At 33.7% G+C, this 25,105-nt stretch overlaps 1 protein-coding gene across 1 annotated transcript in view; it reads left to right on the top strand.

Annotated features, from left to right (window-relative positions):
* Positions 1-25,105, top strand: part of SEMA3A (semaphorin 3A) — a 202,670-nt gene that overhangs the window by 99,715 nt on the left and 77,850 nt on the right. The window contains exon 5 of the mRNA XM_021689684.1: positions 18,823-18,916. Within this exon, the coding sequence (XP_021545359.1) occupies positions 18,823-18,916 (94 nt within the window). The remainder of the gene's footprint in view (positions 1-18,822; positions 18,917-25,105) is intronic.

The raw sequence follows: 25,105 nt of genomic DNA, 5'->3' as shown, positions 1-25,105 counted from the left end.
AGGAACACAATTCAAGGGTGTAGGTCAGCAGGAAAAGCAAACTGTGCAACTAGCTAAAGTTATCTTTATGTGTTTAAAATATATTTCCCAATTAATCCTAAGAAAAAAACCCAAGACTTATCTTTGTTTCTCAGGTCTATCATTTGCTCCACAGGCCCCTGGTTATCATTTTGAACATATGAAGAAACAAGTTAAGACAGCTTGTGGTAGAGCAAGATTAGAAATAATGGTTCCTTGTTCCCAGAGTATTTTCTCAGCACACAAACCACAGCTTTTTTAGCTGTGGATTTTTAAAATCATAATGTTTCATGTAGCAACAACCTGAACAGTTAAACCTACTATCTTCTATTATAATACCTTGGCCGTGCATATAATTATTGTAAATTCCAGCTCTGTTAATTATTAGTTGTACCCCTTGGAGCATAAGCAGTGTCCTTAACTTTCAAATGAATAAAATAATCTCTACCGCTTAGCACGCCTGTGAGGAATATAAATATAATATGAAAACAACAATAAACATAATAGCAGAGTTTCTATGTTATTGTCACATATGAAAAAACAGCCTTAGGGAGGTGAAAGTCAGAGTCACACAACTACGAAGCAGCAGAGCCCAGACCCAAAGCCAGGTGTTCTAATTCCGCAGACTGTGCAGGTGCCCAACACAGGACCTAGCGTCTTCCTGTGTCCTTAACTGAGGCTGCCGTGGTTTAATCCTGGTACCAGAGAGAGCTGGCAAAAGGAGGAGTGGTCGTAGTGTCCCAGCACGAGCACAGGATTTACACCATTGATGTTTACCCTCTGGTTCTGTGAAGGGATCCCACAGGTTGCCCCCAGAGAATTTATAATAGCGATAGGGACAGGAAAACAGGAAAAACAGCATGGCTCTGTCCTCTTCCCTGATCCTGCGTGGCACCTGTCCTTGGAAATTGAAGCAATTACACTGTGCCAAACAATGGCAAAAACAAGGACAAAAATTATGTAGAAGGCAGGCAGTCCAGGTTAACCATACATTTGAGGTTCCGTTGTATTTCTCTGTTCCGAAACACTGGACGCGTCAAAGCTTCTGGCTAACAACCAGCCGTGTCTTCCTGATCATGCATTCATATGCATCTTCTCCAGTTTGCCTCCTTTGTTTTCAAAAGTGCAAGGTGAATACAAAAATATTAAAGGAGAGCGATGATTTATTATTCAAAAGGTAAAAAGGTACAAAAAATTAGTAATACAACAGGTTGCTTGAGATGAAATTAATTTTATCATATAAATAGTTCAACAGATGCCTTCCATGTTTTGTAATTGTTTGTCCTCTGTTAAATATTACTTTTATCTGCAAGAAGATTTCAGAATTACACAACATCCAGTTGTTCTTTGGTTCGTAACTTTTGCACATGATTCAAGATATTCCTCAATTTAGTTCCTATCATATTTTCTCCTTTCTTGATTTTGCGGCTGTTTTTAATTTCCATCTGTATTTACTCACTGTCCTCATCCCAGCCCACCAGTTACTTTTTCCCCCCAGAACAGTGTCTAAGATTTTATGGTCAGGTTCAAAGCGCTGTGTAATATGATATCCTCCTACATCTATGTTCTCATTTCCTACAGCACCCCCTCTCATCCTCCCTGTGCTCCTCCTAAACTTCAAATACAGTCCATTGATGCAGTTAGCCAAAAATACCTCATTCCAAATGTAGTATCCTCCCTTACTAATATAGACATATCCTTATCCTTTATTCTTAATATCCCTTGAGAATCCCACATTGTTAGGCATCGCATTACATAGGCATTTTCAGGTTTCAGCATACTGTAACTTTACTTTGCCTAATGTCATTATCTTTGACAATGTATAATGACTGTGAATAACAGCTTACCAGTAGGTTTTCAGAATATTGGACAGTATATGTCTATAAAGACAAAAATAATTCACTTACTTGTATGTAAGTGATGAATCACTAAATTCTAATATTACTAATATTACACTAATATTAATAATAAACTAATATTACACTGTATGTTAATTAACTGGAATTTAAATTAAAAACTTGAAACTACAAAAAAATAAAAAATCATAATTAACTGGCTGTTGAGAACAGATCCCTATCTTATTTTGCTCATGTTCAGAAATTTTGACTTAAGCATTAGGATATTTGAGGTAAATGGATGTTGTGGCTTTTTTTTACTCAACTGGAGAGCTGCCTGATTTTTAATTTTTCCTTATGTGTACTACATTGGCTTTAGCAAAATTTGAGTGTCTTCAAGTAGAGGGAGCTAGATTTCTAATACATACCATATCTGGGAGCAAGAATTTAAATGACAGGAGACTAAGCTTGAATTCCTGACTTTTTTTTTTTCTTTTAATTTTTAAGACCACAACATTAAGTAGCTCTCTAAAGAAAGTGTTTTCCCTACTTGGGGAAGACTTTTTATAATACCACATAGAGCAACAACATTTATATTGCTAACCATTTAGTAATCTAAATGAATTTTGCCCCCCATCCTTATTATTTCAAATTAGTTATGAGACCTTCTAAACAGAATGGGTGTAGGGGATTATTTTATGATTTATGGAAAACTGGAATAATCAGAGCATGCCATAAGTGGTTTAACCTACATTTTTATACATTTATTCTCAACTCTCTAAACCCAACTATCCAGAGAGCTGACTGATCTTGTTTTCAGATGTTTTTGAGTGAATATTTATAAAGCAACATGTACAGAATTACAATTCATTAGTTAGACCTGATTTTCCTGCTGTATCATTTCATTATCCTAATTTTAAAATTGCTTTCAAATAAAGTGTATGTATCATTTTAGTTGATAACTACTTAGTCATTTATTTAAAAAATGAGTAGTAATTTCGAAGCCTATTTGGGAAAACAGCCATGTAGTCATTTTTCTGGTTTTTACAATCAGTTTTTTTAAAGCATTATTATGAAAATAAATAACAGATTTGAAAGAAGTAAAGAAATAGAGAACTGTAGCAAAACCATAAGTAATTATACAAAATTAAACCAGATTCACAAATCAAGCCAATGAACATACAACAGCTGAAATTTCATTGACATGGTTGGTGCTTCTAAGCCTACCACACACCCACCACTTGTATGATCACTGATGCTCAGCCAAGCAGAAATCTAGACTTGAAGCAGGTCAACAAAACTAAACATAATTATAATGGCACTTGAGATGTAGCTTGTATTGTATAAAGAATAATGCCTTTACAGAATTAGCTATGGATTTAGGAATAAATATTGTAACAGTAATCCACCAAAGGTTACCATGGAAAGAGGCAGGATTTTTTGCTGGAAAAGATTCTAAAGCTGAGATACTGAATTACTTATTCTCTGAACTTTAGTGATTTTATTGATTTTGATGGACTATGTCAAACAGTAATATTAATAAATCTAAACTACCTAGAAGTCATGTTTATCCTTTATTTGAGTCAGTCATCATTTTGGTTTTATTTACATTTATTATATGCAATTTAAAAAAAAAACGCACATTTTTATTTTTTATTATTTTTTTAAAATACGCACATTTTTAAAGCTATATGGTCTCAACTTATTATTTAGTTAGTTGTATTTGTATTTAATTGTTAATCAATATTAGTAAGTATATATTACAAATCATCTCTCATAAGTTGCTCATAATTTAATGCCCTTTAATATAAATTTAAAGATAGAAAATATTATTTATCAGAAATTGGTTTATTTGCCAAAATAATTTAAGTGATCAGTTTTCAATCAAATTTGGACCTCCTTTGCATTTTGACAATCTATGTTTTAAAAATCTTTGTACTTCTTTGAAGAGACGTGTCCAACTGTTCAATTCTAATATCAGATTTTGAGGATAAAAACTATCTTTTTATTATAACTTTGATGCACCATAATGAACAGCACTAGCAATTGACATTACATGTTATTTAAATGATCCTGTAAAATTCAGACATTTGGCTATGTACTAATGTAGGTATTGCTCTGAGAGCATGACACCTGCAATGTTTTAGTAATGCCAGAAACTCAAAATGTAGTTTTTGTATCCATGTGGAGATTTTAGATGGCTTAAATTTTTTGTGAGTTAGAAATAATAACAGATTCATACAGGTATTCCTTGAGCCCAAAACTAATACCATTATAAACTTTGCCTAGATTTTCGATGTTCAAGATGCTTTTAGATTTTCTTAGTCATCCTTTGAAAAGGACCTCAGGACTAAATTTTTACAAGGTAGTGTAACAGTACCTTTTCTTTTTAAATTATGCTTGGTCATAAATAAAGATGACTAAAAGAAAATATATTTCTTTTGCAAATACAATTGCTTTATTTAGAGTTACAGGATTCTTCAGTGATGATAATAATAATAGAAATTACCTAAATTCTTCAGGATTTACTACTCCACAATATACTCACTGCCTTTTTCATTATCTTTCCCGTTCTTTTGTTATCATTTTGAGCTCTTTCCACTTCCTGCCGCTTATCCTTGTTATTCAGCTTTGCAGCTAGAATGCAGCTCAAATAAATAATTCACCATTTGAAAATGAAATAAATATATATAATATAGTCTCCTCTTTCAAAAGCATTACTTCTTGCCTCTGAGTGTGCTAGCACACAGCAGTAGCATGGATAATGAAACTGATGATAACATACTGGTAAAGGGAGCAGAATTAAAGCAAAACTACAAAGCAAACCAAAAAGCTACCCCAAAGGTATAATCTTTTTTTTTTTTTAAGTAATTTTCTTCTGGGTGCCTGGGTGGCTCAGTTGGTTAAGCGTCTGCCTTTGGCTCAGGTCATGATCCCGGGGTCCTAGGATCGAGTCCACATCAGGCTCCCTGTGGAACAGGGAGCCTTCTCCTTCTGCCTCTCTCAGTCTCTGTCTCTCATGAATAAATAAATAAAATCTTTAAAAAAAAATTTTTTTCTTCTACCACCATGAGGTAGGTCATCATTAATCCTGTTCATCATAGTGTTAGAAACAAGTAAAAAAAAGGAAGGCAGAAGAAAATAGGACGCTTTAGTCAATATTATAATTTTTAAAAGGTCTGTTTTCTTAACCTTTAACATACATTATCATCTGTGGGTATCTCTCTCTTAAAATACTTGTGAACCTACTATCATAGTTAAGATTTTAAAATATATAATATTAAGTTGTACACATGTTTATATGTAACATATATATGAGGTCAAATATATAGAATACATACATATGTATGTATATGTACATATGTGTATGTGTATTTATAACTATAATGCATATATAGACATAATCAGTAGTCCAACATAACTTTTTTATATTTGAACTTTTTATTCCAATTTTTCCATTAGCATACATATTTATTTAGGGGCCTTCTGATTGTAATTATGTGTGTTACCCATCAACATTGATCAAATATAGACTTGGGTAGATAGTGACAGTTTTGTTTTTTTGTTTTTTAATTCATCAGTGCCTAGACAGAACACAGTTTTGCTAAATTTTTCTTTTCTTTTCTTCCCACATCTGTCCGTTGTTCAAGTTGAGCCATTCTTCTAAGTATGCCACAAATATATCATGTGCATTTTTTATTCAACTTATTTAAACTATCTCTTCATTTTGAATTTGCATAACACAAAATATGTAGGAATATATGTCATAACTTAATTAATTTTTACTACTCTCAATTTTTATGTGTTAATATTCTCCCCACCCCGGGGCGCCTGGGTGGCTCAGTTGGTTAAGCAACTGCCTTCGGCTCAGATCATGATCCTGGAGTCCCGGGATCGAGTCCCGCATCGGGCTCCCTGCTCGGCAAGGAGCCTGCTTCTCCCTCTGACCCTGCCCCCTCTCATGTACTCTCTCTCATTCTCGCTCTCTCACATGAATAAATAAATCTTTAAAAAAAAAAATATTCTCCCCACCCCTAAAGCTTTAAATTTTTTAATGACAGGGAATAAAGTACATTTTTTAAGAAAAATAAATGGCCATGAATAAGCTGAGCAAGATATTGAGATTTCAACTACTCTTTTATTAAATTTTATTTTATTATGTTAATCACAATACATTACATCATTAGTTTTTGAAGTCATTTTCCGTGATTCATTGTTTGTGTATAACACCCAGTGCTCCATGCAGAACATGCCCTCTTCAATACCCATCACCGGGCTAACCCATCTTCCCACCCCCCTCCCCTCTAGAACCCTCAGTTTGTTTCTCAGAGTCCATAGTCTCTCATGGTTCGTCTCCCCCTCCGATTCCCCCCCTTCATTTTTCCCTTCCTACTATCTTCTTTTTTTTTTTTAACATAAAATGTATTATTTGTTTCAGAAGTTACAGGTCTTAAAATTATTTATAATAAAGATTCATTGTTTTCTCTAATTCAAAATGTCATTTAGAATGATATAAATTTCTAGTCCATGTGAATGGTAATTTTAGATGTACAGTTTAATTTTTAGCATCAAACATTCTAATTAATAATCCAAATAAAAATGCTTGATTTATTCCAGATTATATAATTATAATTGTTTATTTGATAACAAAGAAATCTGGCTTAGGCAGAAACTGACTTCTGCCAGTTAGATTCATTTATAAATAATTCAGACTTTTACTGTAATAGATTAGAAATAATGACCCAAAAGTCAACATATGATATAGAATGTCTCTATGGTCATTAATTTGAAAGCAAAAGAAGTCACCCAATATCTGGGTACTTCTTTTTTTTTTTTTTAATATTTTATTTATTTGACAGAGAGAGAGACAGCGAGAGAGGGAACACTAGCAGGGGGAGTGGGAGAGGGAGAAGCAGGCTTCCCGCCGAGCAGGGAGCCTGATGAGGGGCTGGATCCCAGGACCCTGGGATCATGACCTGAGCCGAAGGCAGATGCTTAACGACTGAGCCACCCAGGCACCCAATATCTGGGTACTTCTGTAAGGACTGCTGTGCCTGTATTTTTCAGTAGTTAACGATACACTCTTAAAGTTCAACTGTTAAGGATTCTGGATAATTAATTTAGATATAAATATTTGGAACAGTCCATTTTTTAAATTAAAGACATTGTGAAGAGTGGTATATATATATAGATCAACTTAATTATGTGAAAAGAATGAGCAAAAAACTATGGAAATTTATGATGCTATGACAATTAGAGTTTCACATCACTTTGAAGTCCCCATTAACTTCTCTGTTTAACGATGATTAATTGCTAAACCTTATAGTATTCCATCATGAGATACGTGAGCATGACTACATTCCTTCTGAGGACTTTGTCATATGAAGTAAATCTGAAAAATGGGGACTAGTAGATGTAAATGCAGTGTATTTTTGGTGATTCAGGTAAGTTATAATACTTTATAGGGGTTGCAAACTCAAATGCCTATGGTGACCATACAGACGACATAAAAAGATGAAGAAGGAAACACAAAACTGTAGGGAAGAGTAGAATGGATTGTCCCATGAAAAGTCCTAAGTCTCATGAAAAGGCATTCAAATTCAAGATTTCAAAACCTTGTGCCAGCAAATAAAGCATGTCTCTGGGCCACATTCAGTCCATGCACTGTCAGTTTGAAGATTTGCTTAGATTGTAAGATATAGAGACCCTGTTTTTTTTGAATATATGAGCTACATGATTATTGCATAAAATATTAAGAGGAAAAACAATATATAAAATATGCAAATAACATAAGCTAGACACTTAATATTATAATGAATTTCCTTCAGTTTTTTTCATGCATCTTCTTACATAATTATTGCATTATTGCTTCAGTAATGTTTTCATAGGTATTAATTTTAGGTACTATAATTGATAGACACATCTATTATAATGCCTGTATTATAGTCAATTATGTAGGTATGACATAATTTACCACCCTTTTCTTACTGGTATTTAATTTTTTCTTTCAGTGTTCTAAATTACATGATGAACTTTATCTTGTTTTAATTTTTTCCTTTTTTTTCTTTGCATTTGTACATATTTCCAAAAGTAAAGTAATCAAGTGTATGGATATTTTTGAGGCTCTTTCTAATTCCCAAATTATTCTCTAAAACTTACATTCTCACAAAGAATTTATAGTAAGTATTCTCTCCTATGATACCTCTGCCAAAATAATAAATATTTAAGTATTTCCTAATTTGCTAAACAAAAACCATATATTTATATCGTATGATTATGACAATACTTAAATGACCAAGTTTCACTTAAACATATCATGGTATAAATAAAATGTTACTTCTATCGGCCTCATTATTTCCCAGATAGTATCTATGAAACAATCTTGAGATGTAAAGAATCCATATGAGTAGATGTCAATACTTCTTACAGTACATATGTTTCTTTCTATTGGCATATTTACATTTAAGTTGATAAAAATTCCCAGTGGTATCTAATCACAGATGTGACAAACATATTTATAAAAGCAACTGTTAAAAAAGTAATAGCTGTACTTTCACAATTTAGGATAAAAAAATTCTGGTGCTTTATGAAATGATAAGATAGCAAATAAAAATGTAATTATGCTTTGAACATAGAAGACTTAAAATGCACATGGAAAGAAAGATCAAGTTAATTCTTCTACTATTTTAGTTTTGGGGGGGGCCAGTGATTTGTTCTTTGGTTGAACTTACTTTATCACGTCTCACTGGGGTAAAACACTGAAGAGTAAATTGTTCATGTTCTGGAATTTCTCATTCTAGCCAAGATAGAATTTTTCCTTTTATTGTTACATACCTTGGGAGTTAAAAAGCATTTGTAGCTGAATAATTATACTATGACAGGTATGTGTTATCTGCATAAACTCAAATTAAGCTCCTATTAAAAACATAATCTGCATGAAGTATGAACACATATGCTTTCTGTTTTCCTTGGTTTATATCATTAATTTTAATGATGACAGAAAGCAGATGAATTATGTCACTGTTTGTTTGAGGAACCCAGATAAATTCAGGTCCCTTAAATTTAGAAGGCAAATCCTATTTAATCCAGCTGTAAGGACTGTATATTGTTACAAGGATAAAGTGATACTACTTTTTCACAAACTTGGGAACAAAGCAATTTCATATATTTTTTTTACAAATAAGGTTAGAAATATGTTAATTCCTTCCACTTGTCTTTACTGTATTAATAGTATAATGCAAGGACTATATTAAATACAGTTCTATCTGTTATGATCACTTCCGTTTAGATTAATTCAAGGCCTAACGTGCGAACTACAGGGAATGCAAAGTTCAGTTAAGAGGTATTACTATGACAGCATTTTATATATGATGTGTATTCATGAAGTAACATGGTTGTGCAAATCAAGTACAAAAAAATAGGTTTTTATAATTTCTCCAGCTATCCTTGATTTTAGAAATTGGCTACCTGGCTTGATACATACTAGCAGTGTGACCTTAGGCAAGTCACTTTTTCTTTTTGTTACTCCATCTACAAAATTAGTATAATCACACTGTGTATTTCAAGGGGTATTGTGAGGGTAAAAAATAATACCTCCAAAGCAGTTAGGAGACTGTGCTTGGCTAATAGTTGCTTAATAGATATTAGCTATTGTTATCATCGAAAATGACTTATCAACATGCTATCATATATGGCAAGGATATATCATTCCTAATATATTTATGATAATTAAAATTATAATTAACTAGATTTCTGTATGGTTTCAATATCTGTTAAAACACAATATATTTCATTTAATCCTTGAGGCAAATCTGTGGATTATTTCCATTTCATAGATTAGAATATTGGCACTTCAAAAAAATCAATTATTGGCACAATGAGTCATAACATCTAGATTTCATAATCCATAAACAATATTTTATCACATCTACCTTTAAAATACAAATGACAGGAATTTTCTGGATCACAGTAAAGCCATATGATCTCTGGAGACCAATTTCAGAGGTAAGATTTCTGCTCTACTAAGGCAATGCTTGAACAGTTATAGACATTGAAATCAGTGGGGCCAGGAGCCAGCCATCCCTACTTAGGTTTAACCTGTAGATGAACTTAATGGAAATGTTGTCTACTCTGATGATGTTATCCTTCTTTCTGTTTGGAACCTAAGAATTTCTCAGGAACAGAAATTATATTCAATAAAAAGTCTTATGTATCTAGAGAATGGTCATAGATCATGAATATTAAACTGGGCAATATTTTATATAACTGACATTTTTATTATTTAATAGATAAAATTTATTTTTGTTATAACAGTTATATAGTTGGTTTTGTAGCTTTTCTTGCTGAGGAAAATTCCCTTTCCAGGGTGTATATATAAAAAAAAGTAGTGGTAGTTATTGAGTAAGTATAATAATAATTACTATTGACTATTTTAGCATCAAATGACTACATTTTGGATTTAAAACCAAATATTATAGTTCTTATACATCGAAAACTACTCAAATCAAGGGGCACCTGGGTCAGTTCAGTTAAAGTCTGACTCTTGATTTCAGTTCAGGTCATGTTCAGTCAGTTAAAGTCTGACTCTTGATTTCAGCTCAGGTCATGATCTCAGGGTTGTGAGATCAAGCCCCACGTTGGGCTCCGCGCTGGGCATGGAACCTGCTCGAGATTCTTTCCTTCTCCTCTCTTTCCCCCCCCCCACCACATGTACTCTGTCTCAAAAAGAAAAAAAAAAACTACTCAAAACACTTAATATGAAAAGAAGGCATTGTTAGTATACTCAGACTTAAAAGTCCTTATAGGTAAATCCTTTTCTTGAGCTTATCTTTCACTGAGGTTTTTTTTGTTTGTTTTCTTTTGTTTTATATCCCATTAATAGTCATTTATTTGCAGTGATGTTTTATTTTATTGCAGAGAAAGGTAAAATTCTAATATGATATAATATAGCTGAAGTCATAGTTAAATCTAAGGCAGGACTAATACATTTTAATCAGTGCAGCAAATTATATTTGCTTTCTTCATGTAACATTCAGTAACAGAGACCAGGGCTACATTTCTTTTGTATCTTCTATAATGTACGTTGTTAAATAACTCTTTCTAACAGACTAGTTTTTATGAAGTTTATTTTTTGTAATTGGTCTTATATTCTTTTCAAGAGCCAAGGACTTTTAATAGTTCTCAACTTTGAAATCACTGTGGAAAATAAGGAGGTTCAAACAGGCCAGGAAACTAAGTTTGAATGATTAGAATAGCAGTAGGATTGGGACTGAAGTTCAGAAGCTGAATTTATAAAAATAAATGAATTCCAAGTAACAGTATATGGAGAATGAAAATGAAAATGGGTTTTAAAAATCTGGATACCCTTGCATATGCTCAAGGAGGGGGAACAAAGAGCCAGAAGCAAATGTCCAAGTTCAGAGTGACAGGATAATAGAATCACACCATGTTAGAAATAGAAAGGTCTTTATAAAATAACTGATTTGGAAACACTTAACATGACTACCACATAAAGCCAATAATCCCTAAACACTGCTTATAAAACATGTATATGCTTAGCTTCAGTTTTCTTGAGGAAATAATCCATAGCTTTGCTGGAAAATGAAAGTGGATTCTGTTGCAAAAGAAGTTTAAAAAATGTGAGCTACAAAGAAACTTGACCAAATAACTTGACCAAGACACCAACATATAGCGTATAAAAATTCTTTAAATTGCTGTAATGTGTAAAAAGACCTAATTCTCCCCTCCCCCGACAATGGCAACAGTTCTTTTCCTGCCACCAGGCACGTATGTCTCTAAATTATCCTACACGTCACTGTCAGATTCATCATAATATTGCACCTCTTTGATGCTATTGTTCTCCAGCTAAAATTATCACTGTGTCACTGACACCTTCTGAATACACATTAAAGTGCTTATTTTGGCACAGAAAACTTTCCACAGTTGATTCCAAATGTATTTTTTAGCCTTATCTCTTAATGTATGTATGTATTCTTCATTGTCTAAATTCAACTTTGTTATTTATCAAATATGAATTTATTTGTGAGGGGATTTTATTCATGCTGTTTCCCCCAGATAGAACAATCTGCCTCCCTGCTTCCTCTGCCCTCTCTCTATGAGCTCCTCTGACCCTCTGCACCCACAACCAGTGCACACACATACACACACATGCATGCTCACAGATACACTCATCTCTCACCAAAATACATCTTCTGAGTGTGAAATCAAATAAAGCCTTTTTTTCCTATGCTGAAACAGAAAACCCCATTTTGAACTCATGTGGCTTCCAGTTTCTACTGTTTTAGGGTACGTCTCACATACTCTATGTGGTAAACCCATTTTTTTTTAAGTATAGTGGTTAAAAACATGGATTTGGAAAGAGTTCTGTTATCAAATTCTTATTTCGCCACTAATCAGTTTTATGACTTTGAATATTATATGTAAATGTCTCAGTTTCTCATCTCATCTCATTCTCATCTCAAAGCTGGCGTAATAATAGAGGTATTTGAAGATTAAAGTGAAATAATATACTTGAAGCACTAGGATATCATTAACACTTAGTATATGTTCATTGTTAAGTGAAATAACCACCAAATAGCATTATAAGCATATAATATTGTATGTATATAATGTATACATGTATGTAGTGTAATATTGTATGTATATAATGTGCTGTTGTTACATATTTTTTATTTCTTGTACCTTTACATTTCAAATATAATTCTTAATCACAGATCACCATGTATTTATCATATTAATTTTTATATTAGTGCTTCATAAAACTTTCTAAAATAGAAAGATGAAATACCAGTAAGAAATTATATATTTTCTAAGTAGAAAATTGCATTTGGCAAGCCCAAACAGCTCTTCTAGTTTGCTTTTCCATTTGTCTGTATCCAGGAGCTCCTAGACATAAGTTCTGTTGAGTACAAAATGGTGAAGTGGAATGGTTACACTGGAATGATAGTATACACGGCAGAGAGATTACATTGGTCAGAAAGATTTTTGAAGTTCTGCAAAGGAACATTCTGGTAAATTTACCCTCAACGAAGATGTCTCTATTAAGAGGGGTAGTACTTATTAATAAGGCCCAGTGAAAATTATTAAAGAGGAACAGGGATGTAAAAACAAAAGGACTGTATGGTTATACTCTGTCACTAGGTTTTATTTTTTTATCATTTATGTAAGAGTAAACCCATATTTGAAGGGTATAACAAGTATCAATAATAAAAAGTAACACAATAACACGAAAAAGTTAAAGAATATGATTTTTCCTAGAGCTTACTTTAAAACTTGCTTTAATATTTGAATTGTATAGTCTGCCTCTACCACAGAGTTGTGCTCATCTGGGTCATATCCTTAAATCATTAGCCCCTAGCGTCTAGGGCTTATGTCCTTTCTTTTCCTGTTACATAGTTTTTCCATAAGGCCTCTTCCACTCAGTCACACACTCATTCATTTATTCACTCATTCTTTCACTGAGCTTTAACTCAATTCTATTTTAGTATTTGAAAAAAATACATAGCGAATAATTTTTTCCCCTCAACTCAAAATAATTTAATAGGGGAAAAAATAACATATGCATCATGGAATATCAAAGTTGAAGGTAACAAATGACACTAAGAGAGTATGACTAGATTGCTATGCAAGTTCCAGGGAGAAATTATTTTTTCTGCTGGGGGAAATCAGTGAACATTTAATGTATCGCATATCATGACCTAAACTTTAAATAATGAGTAAAATGTGTACCTGCATAGATTAGAGAAAAGTGATTCAAATGGAAGAAGAATGACATACAGGACTATTCGGGACATGTATTTATTCATCTGTACTGACTGCCATTAAAAGGTACTTAGTATAACCCTGGTTAATAAAAATAAAAAACTAGGGGTGCCTGGGTGGCTCAGTCGTTAGGCGTCTGCCTTCGGCTCAGGTCATGATTCCAGGTCCTGGGATCGAGCCCCTCATCGGGCTCCCTGCTCGGCGGGAAGCCTGCTTCTCCCTCTCCCACTCCCCCTGCTTGTGTTCCCTCTCTCGCTGTGTCTCTCTCTGTCAAATAAATAAATAAAATCTTTTTTAAAAAAGGGGGGGGCGCCTGGGTGGCTCAGTCGGTTAAGCTTCTGCCTTCGGCTCAGATCATGATTCCAGGGTCCTGGGATCGAGCCCCTCATCGGGCTCCCTGCTCGGCGGGAAGCCTGCTTCTCCCTCTCCCACTCCCCCTGCTTGTGTTCCCTCTCTAGCTGTCTCTCTCTCTGTCAAATAAATAAATAAAATCTTTAAAAAAAAAAAAAACTAGTGTTTTTAGTATAATCCCTACTTGTTGATTTTATGGACAATTTTTTTTTTTTTTTTTTTTACTATGACTGTGGTGTGATGACAAGTCTTCTTTCCTTGGAGGCCTTCCTGATTTCCAATTTTATTCTTTGCTGTTATGGGAATGAGATTCAGGATCTAGAGCTGCATTTTCCAGTAGAGCTTCTGTGACAATGGGAATGTTTGCACCTGTGCAGCCCTGTATTCACAAGCCTCATGTGACTGTTGAGCACTTGAAATACAGCTAGTGTAACTGAGGAGTAGAATTTTTAGTTTTAGTTAATTAAATAGCCGCATGTGGCTCATAGCTATAATATTGTGCAACATAGATCTAGTCACCTTTAGGAAAAGTAAATGCCGGATGAATTTGATCCACAAAAACATCTCCTTTGGGCAAAATACAGTATGCCACAGTATTTCCTGTGAGATCCTGTTACATCCCGTCTTTGCTGAAGCCAATATAGTCATTGCCTGTGTAGTATTGTTAATTAGGATATGCACAAAGGAAGCTAATAAATTATATCTGCAGGAATCTCTTAAGACTTCTCCTAGGAAGAGGCTTTTTAATTTACTCTTAAAGTAAAGGAAGTTCACCCTGGCGTTGAGGGCTGAAGGGTAGGTGAGGGGAGAAGGAAGAGGTTTCAAACAGAGATGAGAAAAAGCATAGTGTGACCAGGGAATACTTGATAATTCATTATAACTGACAAACAAGGTGGGTCTTGTGAAGAGACAGAGAGGAGAAAGAGCAATTTGAAAAAAATAGAATAATACACGTTTTTAAATACTGTCCATGTATTGGCTTGACTCAATTTTATTTCATTTCCCACCCAAAATGGTCATTCTATCATATATATGTAGGATTTTCTTTTTTTTCTTTCTTTTTACAAACATTGTTTATGTTTTAATCATTAAATAAAACAACTGAAATCACAACTTTGTTACCTAAATTTATTACTTGGGGAAGATTGAGATTTAGGAAATTTATTGCCATGATGTCACCAATGGTTTATAATTTATAAGACTTTGGATTAGACATTAGCACAGTTATTATTTCCTCTAATGCCTTACCTCACCACAGTCTAATAACATTCAGGAAATCCAAAAGACAAAGGAGAAAGAGTGGTCTTGAAAGCTAAAAATAGTTGCTGAAAAGTGATGCAATCATGTAATAAAATATGGCCCAATAACTTATATGATATGCTCATAGTATCTGCTAAAGCAATTAGAATCCATGCAACTAGATTTTTGTTCATGGATTTCTAAAAATGAAAATTACTTCAGCCCAAGTAAGACATATAAACTATGAAGTTTAATTGTGTACATTGGTCTTAGGATTTCTGGTCTTATTACTTGCACATGTGATCTATTTAACACTCTTAAAACAGAAAATCATTGAGTAGCAGTCAGATTTCAAAAGGCCTCTAAGCCCAGCCAGAAGGTTGTCTATGTGATATGTTACATATGACAACAATAAGATGTTATTATTCAGTTACATTAACATACTGTTTTATTTTGTTTTGTGTTGTTTACAATGGGTTAATATCTTTACACATCTAATAGGTCTCTCTCACAAGATAACAAAAGCAGCAATGTAGGTGTTTATATCAATCACATTGAATTTATCAGACATATTAAAAGGATAGTCTGTTTTAGTTGAGAAATTTTACACATACTATAATTAGTGATATTTTTCAGGAAAGCTTTTGAACTAGACTGTGGTCTGGCTATAAGTAAGAAACATTTTCAGTGTGTCTAGGGAGTCTGTGGCATTTAGATATATCTTAAACTCCCATCCTAATTTCCAATGATGAAAATACAGGCATGCATTTCCACTGGGGCACAAGAGATACCAATCAGTATAGGAAAGAATGATTTTACTGTGGCATCTATAAACAATGGAAAAATGAAATTAATGGATATTTTTTTAGAACATACTTTCAGAAGGATTTAGGAATTGCCTGAGGCCCAGAATTAATAAAAGAGGCAGGGATGATAGTTCTGTCTGATATCAACACCTTTGTTCCCGATTACTGTATATAATGGGTATAAATTTTACACTATAAACATTCATATGTAAGAAATGTCTTTTAGGGGCGCCTGGGTGGCTCAGTCGTTAAGCATCTGCCTTCGGCTCAGGTCATGATCCCAGGGTCCTGGGATCGAGCCCCGCATCGGGCTCCCTGCTCAGCGGGAAGCCTGCTTCTCCCTCCTCCACTCCCCCTGCTTGTGTTCCCTCTCTCGCTGTGTCTCTCTCTGTCAAATAAATAAATAGAATCTTAAAAAAAAAAAAAAAAAAAAAGAAATGTCTTTTATGTCCCTATTCAGGAATCAAATTATGTTTATTCCAGGTTCCCTTGTCAGTAGGCTGGAAAGGAAATTCAGTGTTTTACCCTTTAATAGAGTCATATAAGAATATAGAATTACCCAGAAATTTGGGTAAGAGTTACATTGAAAGGAAAAAGGGGAAACGAAAAGGCCAGCTTTGAACACATTATCTGACACCATGACAAAGGGTAGTTTTTCATTTTCTCTTGAACCATAACTGACGTGCTTAACCTCTCTGCTATGAAGTTTAATCCTTGACCTTGTAAATCAAATATTAAACATGAGGTTGGAAGAACTTCTTATCTACCTTGGCATTGTCTTATTAACTTGGACACATGTTCCGAGACATCAGGTGTCTCATATTTTGATGGGTACCTCCTATATCTTTTGTCAGTTTTGTAAAATGTCTTATAAGGACAAGAAATTTGTAATAATACTTATAACAATATTTTCAACCACACCATGACTTCTCTCTGCTTCTTCCTTATGAGAAATAATCACATATACAAATTTTAATAACATTTTCTGTGATTTGTAGCAATAGAGTGTATATCTTTTACTAAGCATATTTCTTTCGGATTATTACCTAATTTTTACCAAAATATATCTAAGTAATACTTAAGGGATTCTTCTGTATTTTTTCTTGGCATAAGTCAAGCTTCATATTATCATTTTAATATTCAAGTGCCTATGATAAATATGTATTTGTAAACAGGTTTATAATCTGGTTACTTACATAACTGTCTTAAAGTAATATTTCTTTCAGATTATGCTAGGAAAGTTTACAATAATGGTAACAATATGTGTCAAATTTTCATATTCTTTTGTTATAGTGGTTATGAGAGCAGTATTAAAGTAAAAATAGTGTTCATTTTTTTATTTTGCTGCTTTAAAAATGCTTTATTTCAGTTCTTTAATCCTTATAATAAACATGGGAGGTTAAATATCCTGTTGGCATTGACTTTTAGAGACCTGCGGCTCAGAGAGATTAATTGGTGACCAAAGAACCAGAGCTAATCCTTGGCCCAAATGGGCCTGACTTCTGACTCACTGCCTTTCCCACTACAACTTACCACAGTTCTGAGAAACCTCGTAAATTTCTGTGCTCTGTAAATTTCAGAACTGAGCTGAAGGACCATCATTGCCATGGGATAGCTAATTACCAATAGAGAATCATTGCGAGGAAAGGATAAAATCAGTAATTCTCACTCACAGTAATAAAGATGGAGAATCCTTTTGGTTTGCTTCCTTTTGCACTCTTCCCTAACTCAAATGAATTTTAAGAGTCATAATTTGAACCTCTGCCATTAGCTCCATCAGAAATATTAAATGTTAAATAAAGTGATCCTTATTGGCCATCAAATGAACACCCCTTATTATTCTAAGGAGATAGAAAATACTTCATGTGAATAGTAGAGAAATTGCCAAAAAGCTATTTTATTTCAGTCTCTGGACAAGTTAATGTGCTACTGGAAAAAACATATATATTCTGACCTAATTAATTCCCAGAGAACTTGGTTCTAAAAAGAGTGCTTAGAAATTACCCCTCTCCCCAGTTTACTCCACTGTCACATAGACATTTCAGTAGTTTGATGCATTCTGAGAACAGGGTCTCAGTCATGAGTTAGTTCCTTCCTTCTTAAGGCTTTTGTTGCAGAGCTTTCTGGAATACTTTCTACCTTGGTACTTGTCAGATGTTCGCTCCAGTTCCTGGGTACTTGAGCCTCAGCTGAGCAGATGTTCCACTGAGAAAAATGTGTCACCTCTTTGCTGGTGTTCTGATGACATTACCTCTAGGCACACCTCCCCTAACATCCGAACAACAGAAAAGTTGTAGGAATGATAGAGTGGGGGAAGTGACTGCTATGCTGTTTAGCATTTCCTTCTAGAAGGTACATACGGAGAAATAAGATACGTATTTTGTTCTAGATCTAATATAGTGGATTGCTCTTTTTTTCCTCTATGTAAAGGAAGGAAAAGAGTCATTTAAATTTAAAATTCTCTCCTTTCAAGAGCCATTATGGTTGTGCTTCGCATACCTATGTGATAAGATGATCCCTCTATTCTTATCATGACATGTTTTATTCCTTAGAGTTCATTTATACATCATTACTTAAAACATGCTAAATGTTACTAAAAATCACTGAGCTAAGTAGATATTTGGCTAGTAATAGTTGGTTTTAATCCACTTAAGTTATTTTGCCATCTCTAAAGTTTACCAAATAATATCCCTTGATGGTGGACATGAGTACTCAACCTCTCTCTGATTAACAGGTAGGTTAACATAGTTCCTCTTATAAATAAATTCAGTCCTTCTTTTTCTTTTCTACAGGATAACATTTTTAAGTTGGAGGACTCACATTTTGAAAATGGCCGTGGGAAGAGTCCATATGACCCTAAACTGCTGACGGCATCTCTTTTAATAGGTGCGTAGTCAACAATCAGTTAAACAGTGAATTTTCTATAGATAATAACCAGATTGCATGTTCCTTTTTATATACCAAGACTTTCCGTTATTAATCACAAACTATTTTAGGAGGATGTCAGTTGAGATATTTTCAAATATTTTGAAAAAGAAGAAAAAACACTAAATGCTGCTTTGATTTTTACAGTCTAGTCTGCGATTCTTTTTAATCTAAATGGCTTAATAAGTGTCTTTAAAATTGCCTGCTCAATCAGTATACATCCCCACTAGAACTTTAAAATTTATATTCTGAGAGAAAATGGTTTCGGTTTTCATTTTATGAAAGAGGTGTTTCCAGGGGGAATTTTGACAAGTCAGAAGGAAAGAATGAAATTCAGTCTATCTTGTTCATTGTCGTTAGAAGATTTGTCACACCCTCAACATTTGGACAACTTAATCAGCACAGTCAGTTTTAATGGTCGTACAATGGGCAGAGACCCTATTGTGTTACCTTGAGTTAATGAAGGACCTCTGTATTCATCTTTTTTTTTTTAACTTTTTTTTAATGTTCTTTTTTCTTAATGTAGCAAAACATTTATTTCCTCTACACATTCCTCTAACCATCTTCTTTTCTGGTTGTGTTCTTCTTTTCCTTCAACAATGCAGCTGGGTAGAGAATGCTTAGTCATAGTTCTAAAGGATGGAAATAGGAAGATAGAAGTAATCAGAAGAAGGAGAAAGCTTTAGTCTGTATTGAAAGATAAAGAATTGTTTCCACATACTTTTAATCACCTTTAGACTATGTTAAATAAACATACAAACAAAAAGTGATACATCATTAAACAATTCTTTTTTTCTTTTAACTTTTGGGCATACCAACAACCAAAAACACAAAAGATTCTGAGTCATTACCCTGTTCCAGAATATATTTTTCTGTATGATCATGTAGAAATTATATAACTTTTGTTTCCTTTTCTTCTTTTTCCCCTTTTCTAGAAAATATAGAAAGAAATTATTTGATAATAAAAATAGTGAAACTTATCAAATATAAAATTTCTAATTGAATTTTGAATGAGAAATCTAGATTTTTTAAAAAGGAAATGTAGATTATTATTTGATGGTGTTCTGAGTTCAGTTTTGCCAGTCTTTTGTTTTTAAAAATAACTTTTTTTCTACTTAACAAAATAAACTGTAGTCATATTGACTACAGCATTAAGTATGAAGATAGATTTTTTCCAGTATTCTCTAGTGTTTACTTTACCACTGCATTTCACTGATCTCTTTTCTATTAAGGATAAGAACATCACAACATGAATTATCTCCTCTATTGCTTTTCCGATGTAGACAATTTCAGTCCATTTGATCCATTTATGGAGCATTTTAACAAAAGTTTAAGGCCTGAAGGAATGCAGCAAATGTAGCACACTTATAATTTTCCTATTCACAGATGGCCTAGTGATTACATGTGGATGACTTCCTTAAGTGCACACACAGAAATGTGGAAGTTGTCTTAAACAAAGGGGAGGAGTTCTACCTTGCTCCAACTTGCAGCCTATACTTATTTAAATTGCATACTGAAAAAAAAAAAAAGATATTCCTCAAAAAGCGGTATGTTAAATTGTGCCTAAAGCAGCTTTAATTTGTGGTATGTTTCTCAGTGGGGATTTGCTTGATTATTTATTTTAATATTCCATTGAGAAAGGATGATGACAAGTAAGTATTACATAGTTCATATGGTATGCAACCACGCGAAGTCCACAAAGAATATGAAACTCCATAGTTTGGGTTTTATATTAGAACTTCTTTGAAAAAGCTGTATAAGTTTGTGAAAAGGAAAAGAGAATGAGGGAAGTTTCATGAGTCAAGAAGAGGATGTGTGGCTAAAAAAAAAAACAAAAACAGGGAGCTTCTAAATGCAAGTCCAGACTTTACCTCTCCCTCTCTAATCCGTAAAATAATCGAGTAACTTTTAGAGGTGTTTGGTGCTTCTTGACAAGGAAAATTATTCAAGCCAACATAAATTATTTTCTGAGTCAGCTGAATAGCAAGATACAGAAAAATGAACAGGCCATCCTAGACCTTGTAAAATCCCTCAAAATATCTGCAACATCATTTTAATTCAAGAACTGTGATTTTGTTGCCTGCTTTCTTTATAACTATGCTATAAATTCTTCCTCACATAGTACATTTAATTCCCTTTGTTGGGTTTTTCTTGTCATTTTCTCTTGTGCTGCTTTAAAAAGCATTTGATGGAGTTTTTTTCAACATAAATATTTTCTGTAGCACTTCCCAAACTTTTACATACAAGGGTAACACCTGTCTCTGAAATATATAGATTGTACATTGTATATTAGAGAATGGCTGTTGGGAAAGCCTATCTGCCCAAGAGATTTTGCATGTATTCTCCTCATTTCAGACAAATTTTCAAGGTAGTTCTGGGCCATTTCCTTCACCAGTACTGGGAAATAAAATTTCATGTTTGACTCAAACCACCTATAAACTGGTTAGATGAGTCTTGACAGCAGATACTTTATTAAGTATATCATCAGTCTCTTATTAAGTCCCTTGTTAAGCAGTCCCTTATTAAGCAGTTTCAGCCACTAATAAGCTTTCAATCCAGATGACAGCTTAAAAATTAGTTTATGACATTTATCAAGGGTTAGTTTTGAAAATGCCATAGTTTTTTTGTCAAGGTTTAGTTTTCAAAATGCCATAGTTTTTTTTATCATTAATGTTTTTAATAGACTTTGCTTTTTCGAGCAGTTTTAGGTTCACAGTAAAATTAAGAAGATATCAGAGATATTATATATAACCCCCCCCCCCAAACCCACTTATATAGGCTTCCTCGTTATCCACGTCCTCCACCAGAATGGTACCTTTGTTACAAGTGATGAACCAACACTGATATAAGGAGGGCACTAGGAGTACTGGGTGTTATATGTAAGTGATGAATCACCAAATTCTACTCCTGAAACTAATAGTACACTTTATGTTAACTAACTGGAATTTAAACAAAATGCCATGGGTTTTTAAGCTGATGACCACAGAAAATATGGATTCTTTCTTGAGCAATGCATAGCTACTAAATTAAGCCTCCAAATCCTATAACATGTCCTAAGTTTTTAGAGGACTATCAGGGAAGGGAGGGAAAACTGGGAAGAAATCAGAGAAGGAGAAAAACCATGAGAGACTCTTAACTCTGGGAAACAAAAAGAGGGGAGGGGGGTGGGGGAATGGGGTAACTGGGTGTTGGGTATTAAGGAGGGCACGTGATGTGATGAGCACTGGGTGTTATACGCAGCTGATGAATTGTTGAACACTACATCTGAAACTATGTGTTGGCTAATTGAATTTAAATAAAAAAAATTTTTTAAATAAATCTCCTTAGTAATTTTTCAAATCTCCCTTAATAAAAATCATTTTGTCAATATGAAATTATCCCACTATTTATTTTTAAGTATGTCTTGTTTCATCCACCTGTAAATATTTTAATTTTAATGACTTCGTTTAAAAATTCTTTATTAAAAAAAGCAGTTTCTCCCTTGCCCAGAATAAATGCCACGTGTGGACACAATAATAAAATCTTGTATTTTCCACACTAATTGTCATCTCACATTTTCATGACGTGAAAGGAGTAGTCAACTTGAAAGTATTTTTAGGGGCGCCTGGGTGGCTCAGTCGGTTAAGCGTCTGCCTTCGGCTCAGGTCATGATCCCAGGGTCCTGGGATCGAGCCCCGCATCCGGCTCCCTGCTCGGCGGGAAGCCTGCTTCTCCCTCTCCCACTCCCCCTGCTTATGTTCCCTCTTCCGCTGTGTCTCTCTCTGTCAAATAAATAAATAAAAAATCTTTAAAAAAAAAAAAAGAAAGTATTTTTATTTCCTCATTGTATTCTTCCCCAGGCATTGTGGTGCTAATAGTTTAGAGATAACCTATCATTAAGTAATATTATTGAAATCTATTTCAGGGAGTCTAGGACTTTTAGCTATGGTCTATTTCCCCAAGATAGAATTCTGCCTTGCCTCAGGAAAGAATATAATTTGACATTAGAATATGCTCTTACTTGGTATTAGATCAAATGAGATACTCCCTAAATTAATTAACTATAATTGAGAATATTATTTGAACCTCGCTGAACCTCAATCTCTTTGTACGTAAAATGGCATGGCCATGCTATTCCACTAGTTTGTTGTGAGAGTTAAATAAGACAATTTAATAACGTATCACATTTGGTTACTTACATATTTCTGGAATGTATGTAGAAGTGGAAACCAAGAAAAAAAATAATAGTGGTTGCTATAAAGGAGTCTGAGAGACAGATTTGGTACCTTATAAATTTTATATTTTTAATTTTGTGCCATGTGTACATATAAACTCAAAAAAAGTTAGTTTAAAAGGACAACATAAGTAACAAGGCTAGCGTATTATATTTATTGGCACAGAGAAGATGCTCAATAATGTAAAAATGTAAAATTATTCCCTTACTAACTTCCATTCTCAAGAAATGGATTTCATCCATGCCCTGCGTGTGTGTGTGTGTGTGTGTGTGTGTAATCTGTGTGCAAGAGAGAGACATAACGTCATTTTCCTGTTTCTAATTACTCTGCTACTCGGTGAGTGGAATTTGCTTAAGGTGTTAACAACATAATGGCTTGTCCTTAGGTTTGTTTGATTTTTGCTCAACATCCATGTCACATGTTACACCTGTGTTAGTAATGCTGTGATTTCATCAGGAAACGTTTTTTTCACCTTCTACTTCTTCTCAGCACACCCTTCTTAGGAATTGTAATCCAATACAGTAACTGATCTAAGCCACATATTTACTTCATTTTGAGCTGTGAACATAAAGTCCAGAAGTACATATGAACTTTTGTTTTTAACACATGCTTCTCAGGTAATTCTGCCGTGGTGGAAATGCAGTTCACTAAACTTTTTGTTCATCTCAGTAAGAAATGCTTTCCATAGAGACAGTTTGGAAATCTTACAGTTAAGAAAGAAGGGCAGAGTACTCTAATAACAACTTTCATATTTGACAATTTTTAGATTGTTAGTTACATCTGTCAGCACTAATTTTTCTTAGTCTGGTGTATTATTTTTGAGACATCAAACTTGCTATATGGTGTCTTTTGTAGAGAGACTAAAAACTTTGTTGGACAGAGTATCCACAACCACTTTTTGATGTATATAAGTGTATATTTATTGTACCATCAATTTAATAAAATTGGACAAATGTCGTATTTTCTTTTACTAGTAGCTTAGGACATATGGAAAACCTAGAAGTATGTATTTTAGCCATAATGCTATTTGAATCATTGTAGGATAACATCTACCTAATACACTACTTCAGATTTTCAAGAAGACTTACATTAAGGGTCAGAAAACTGGAAAATTAGCACTATGCCCAAGAATCAACATATAATTTGATAACTTCATAAATGACCTAGAAACTACAAGAGAAGTTTGGCAAGTAGACTTTTTTTGTTAAACATGTTTGTTCTCCAAAAATAAGCCAACTGAGATACAGTAAATTTCTTATACTCCCTTATCAGTAGATCATTTTATATAGCCACAGAATGTACTGAGTCTTTAATCCATGGTGGAAATGCACAAGTATGTTAAATAAAATACATTCTAAGTTAACTGTTATTTATTTGCTTGTGAGAATGCAAAAGTATCACCTATACATTTAGGTGAAATAATAAATACGTCCTACATTTTCTGTGGAGCATTCATCCCTGATAAGAATCCTATAGACGTCTCAGCAGAAGATCTGATTTAAGGCCCGGTATAAAAAACAGTTACTGATAATGAGCATTGACAATATGAGAACGTACCCTTCATGACCACTTAATCATCTGGTGCCCTTACAGCTCACTAAAATCACGTCGGCTCTTACTAAAAATAATATTCAGGTGGGAGGGAATTTCCTATGACTGGAGGCAAATGGTGCCTAAACTGCAAACTTCCTTTGGTGTCTAAGTTCTTTAATTCTGTTTTCAGTAATAAATTGATCAATAGCTTTCCTACTGAAGAACTCTCTGCTTTCTCTACCTACTTATCTGTTGTCAAAAGAAAAACAAAATCAGTCTTTCTACCTTTGCCTTCATTTATATTTTTGCCTTGCTTATGTGGATAAAAAATGTAAGTTATAAAACAAGTATACAAATTAATAAGAGAAACAAATACCTATATATATCCAAATAATGGTTTCTT

Source organism: Neomonachus schauinslandi, chromosome 12 (genome assembly GCF_002201575.2).
Source record: "Neomonachus schauinslandi chromosome 12, ASM220157v2, whole genome shotgun sequence".
NCBI lineage: Eukaryota > Metazoa > Chordata > Mammalia > Carnivora > Phocidae > Neomonachus > Neomonachus schauinslandi.
Note: the sequence above shows the minus strand (reverse complement) of the source record. Positions and strands in the feature narration are given on the sequence as shown.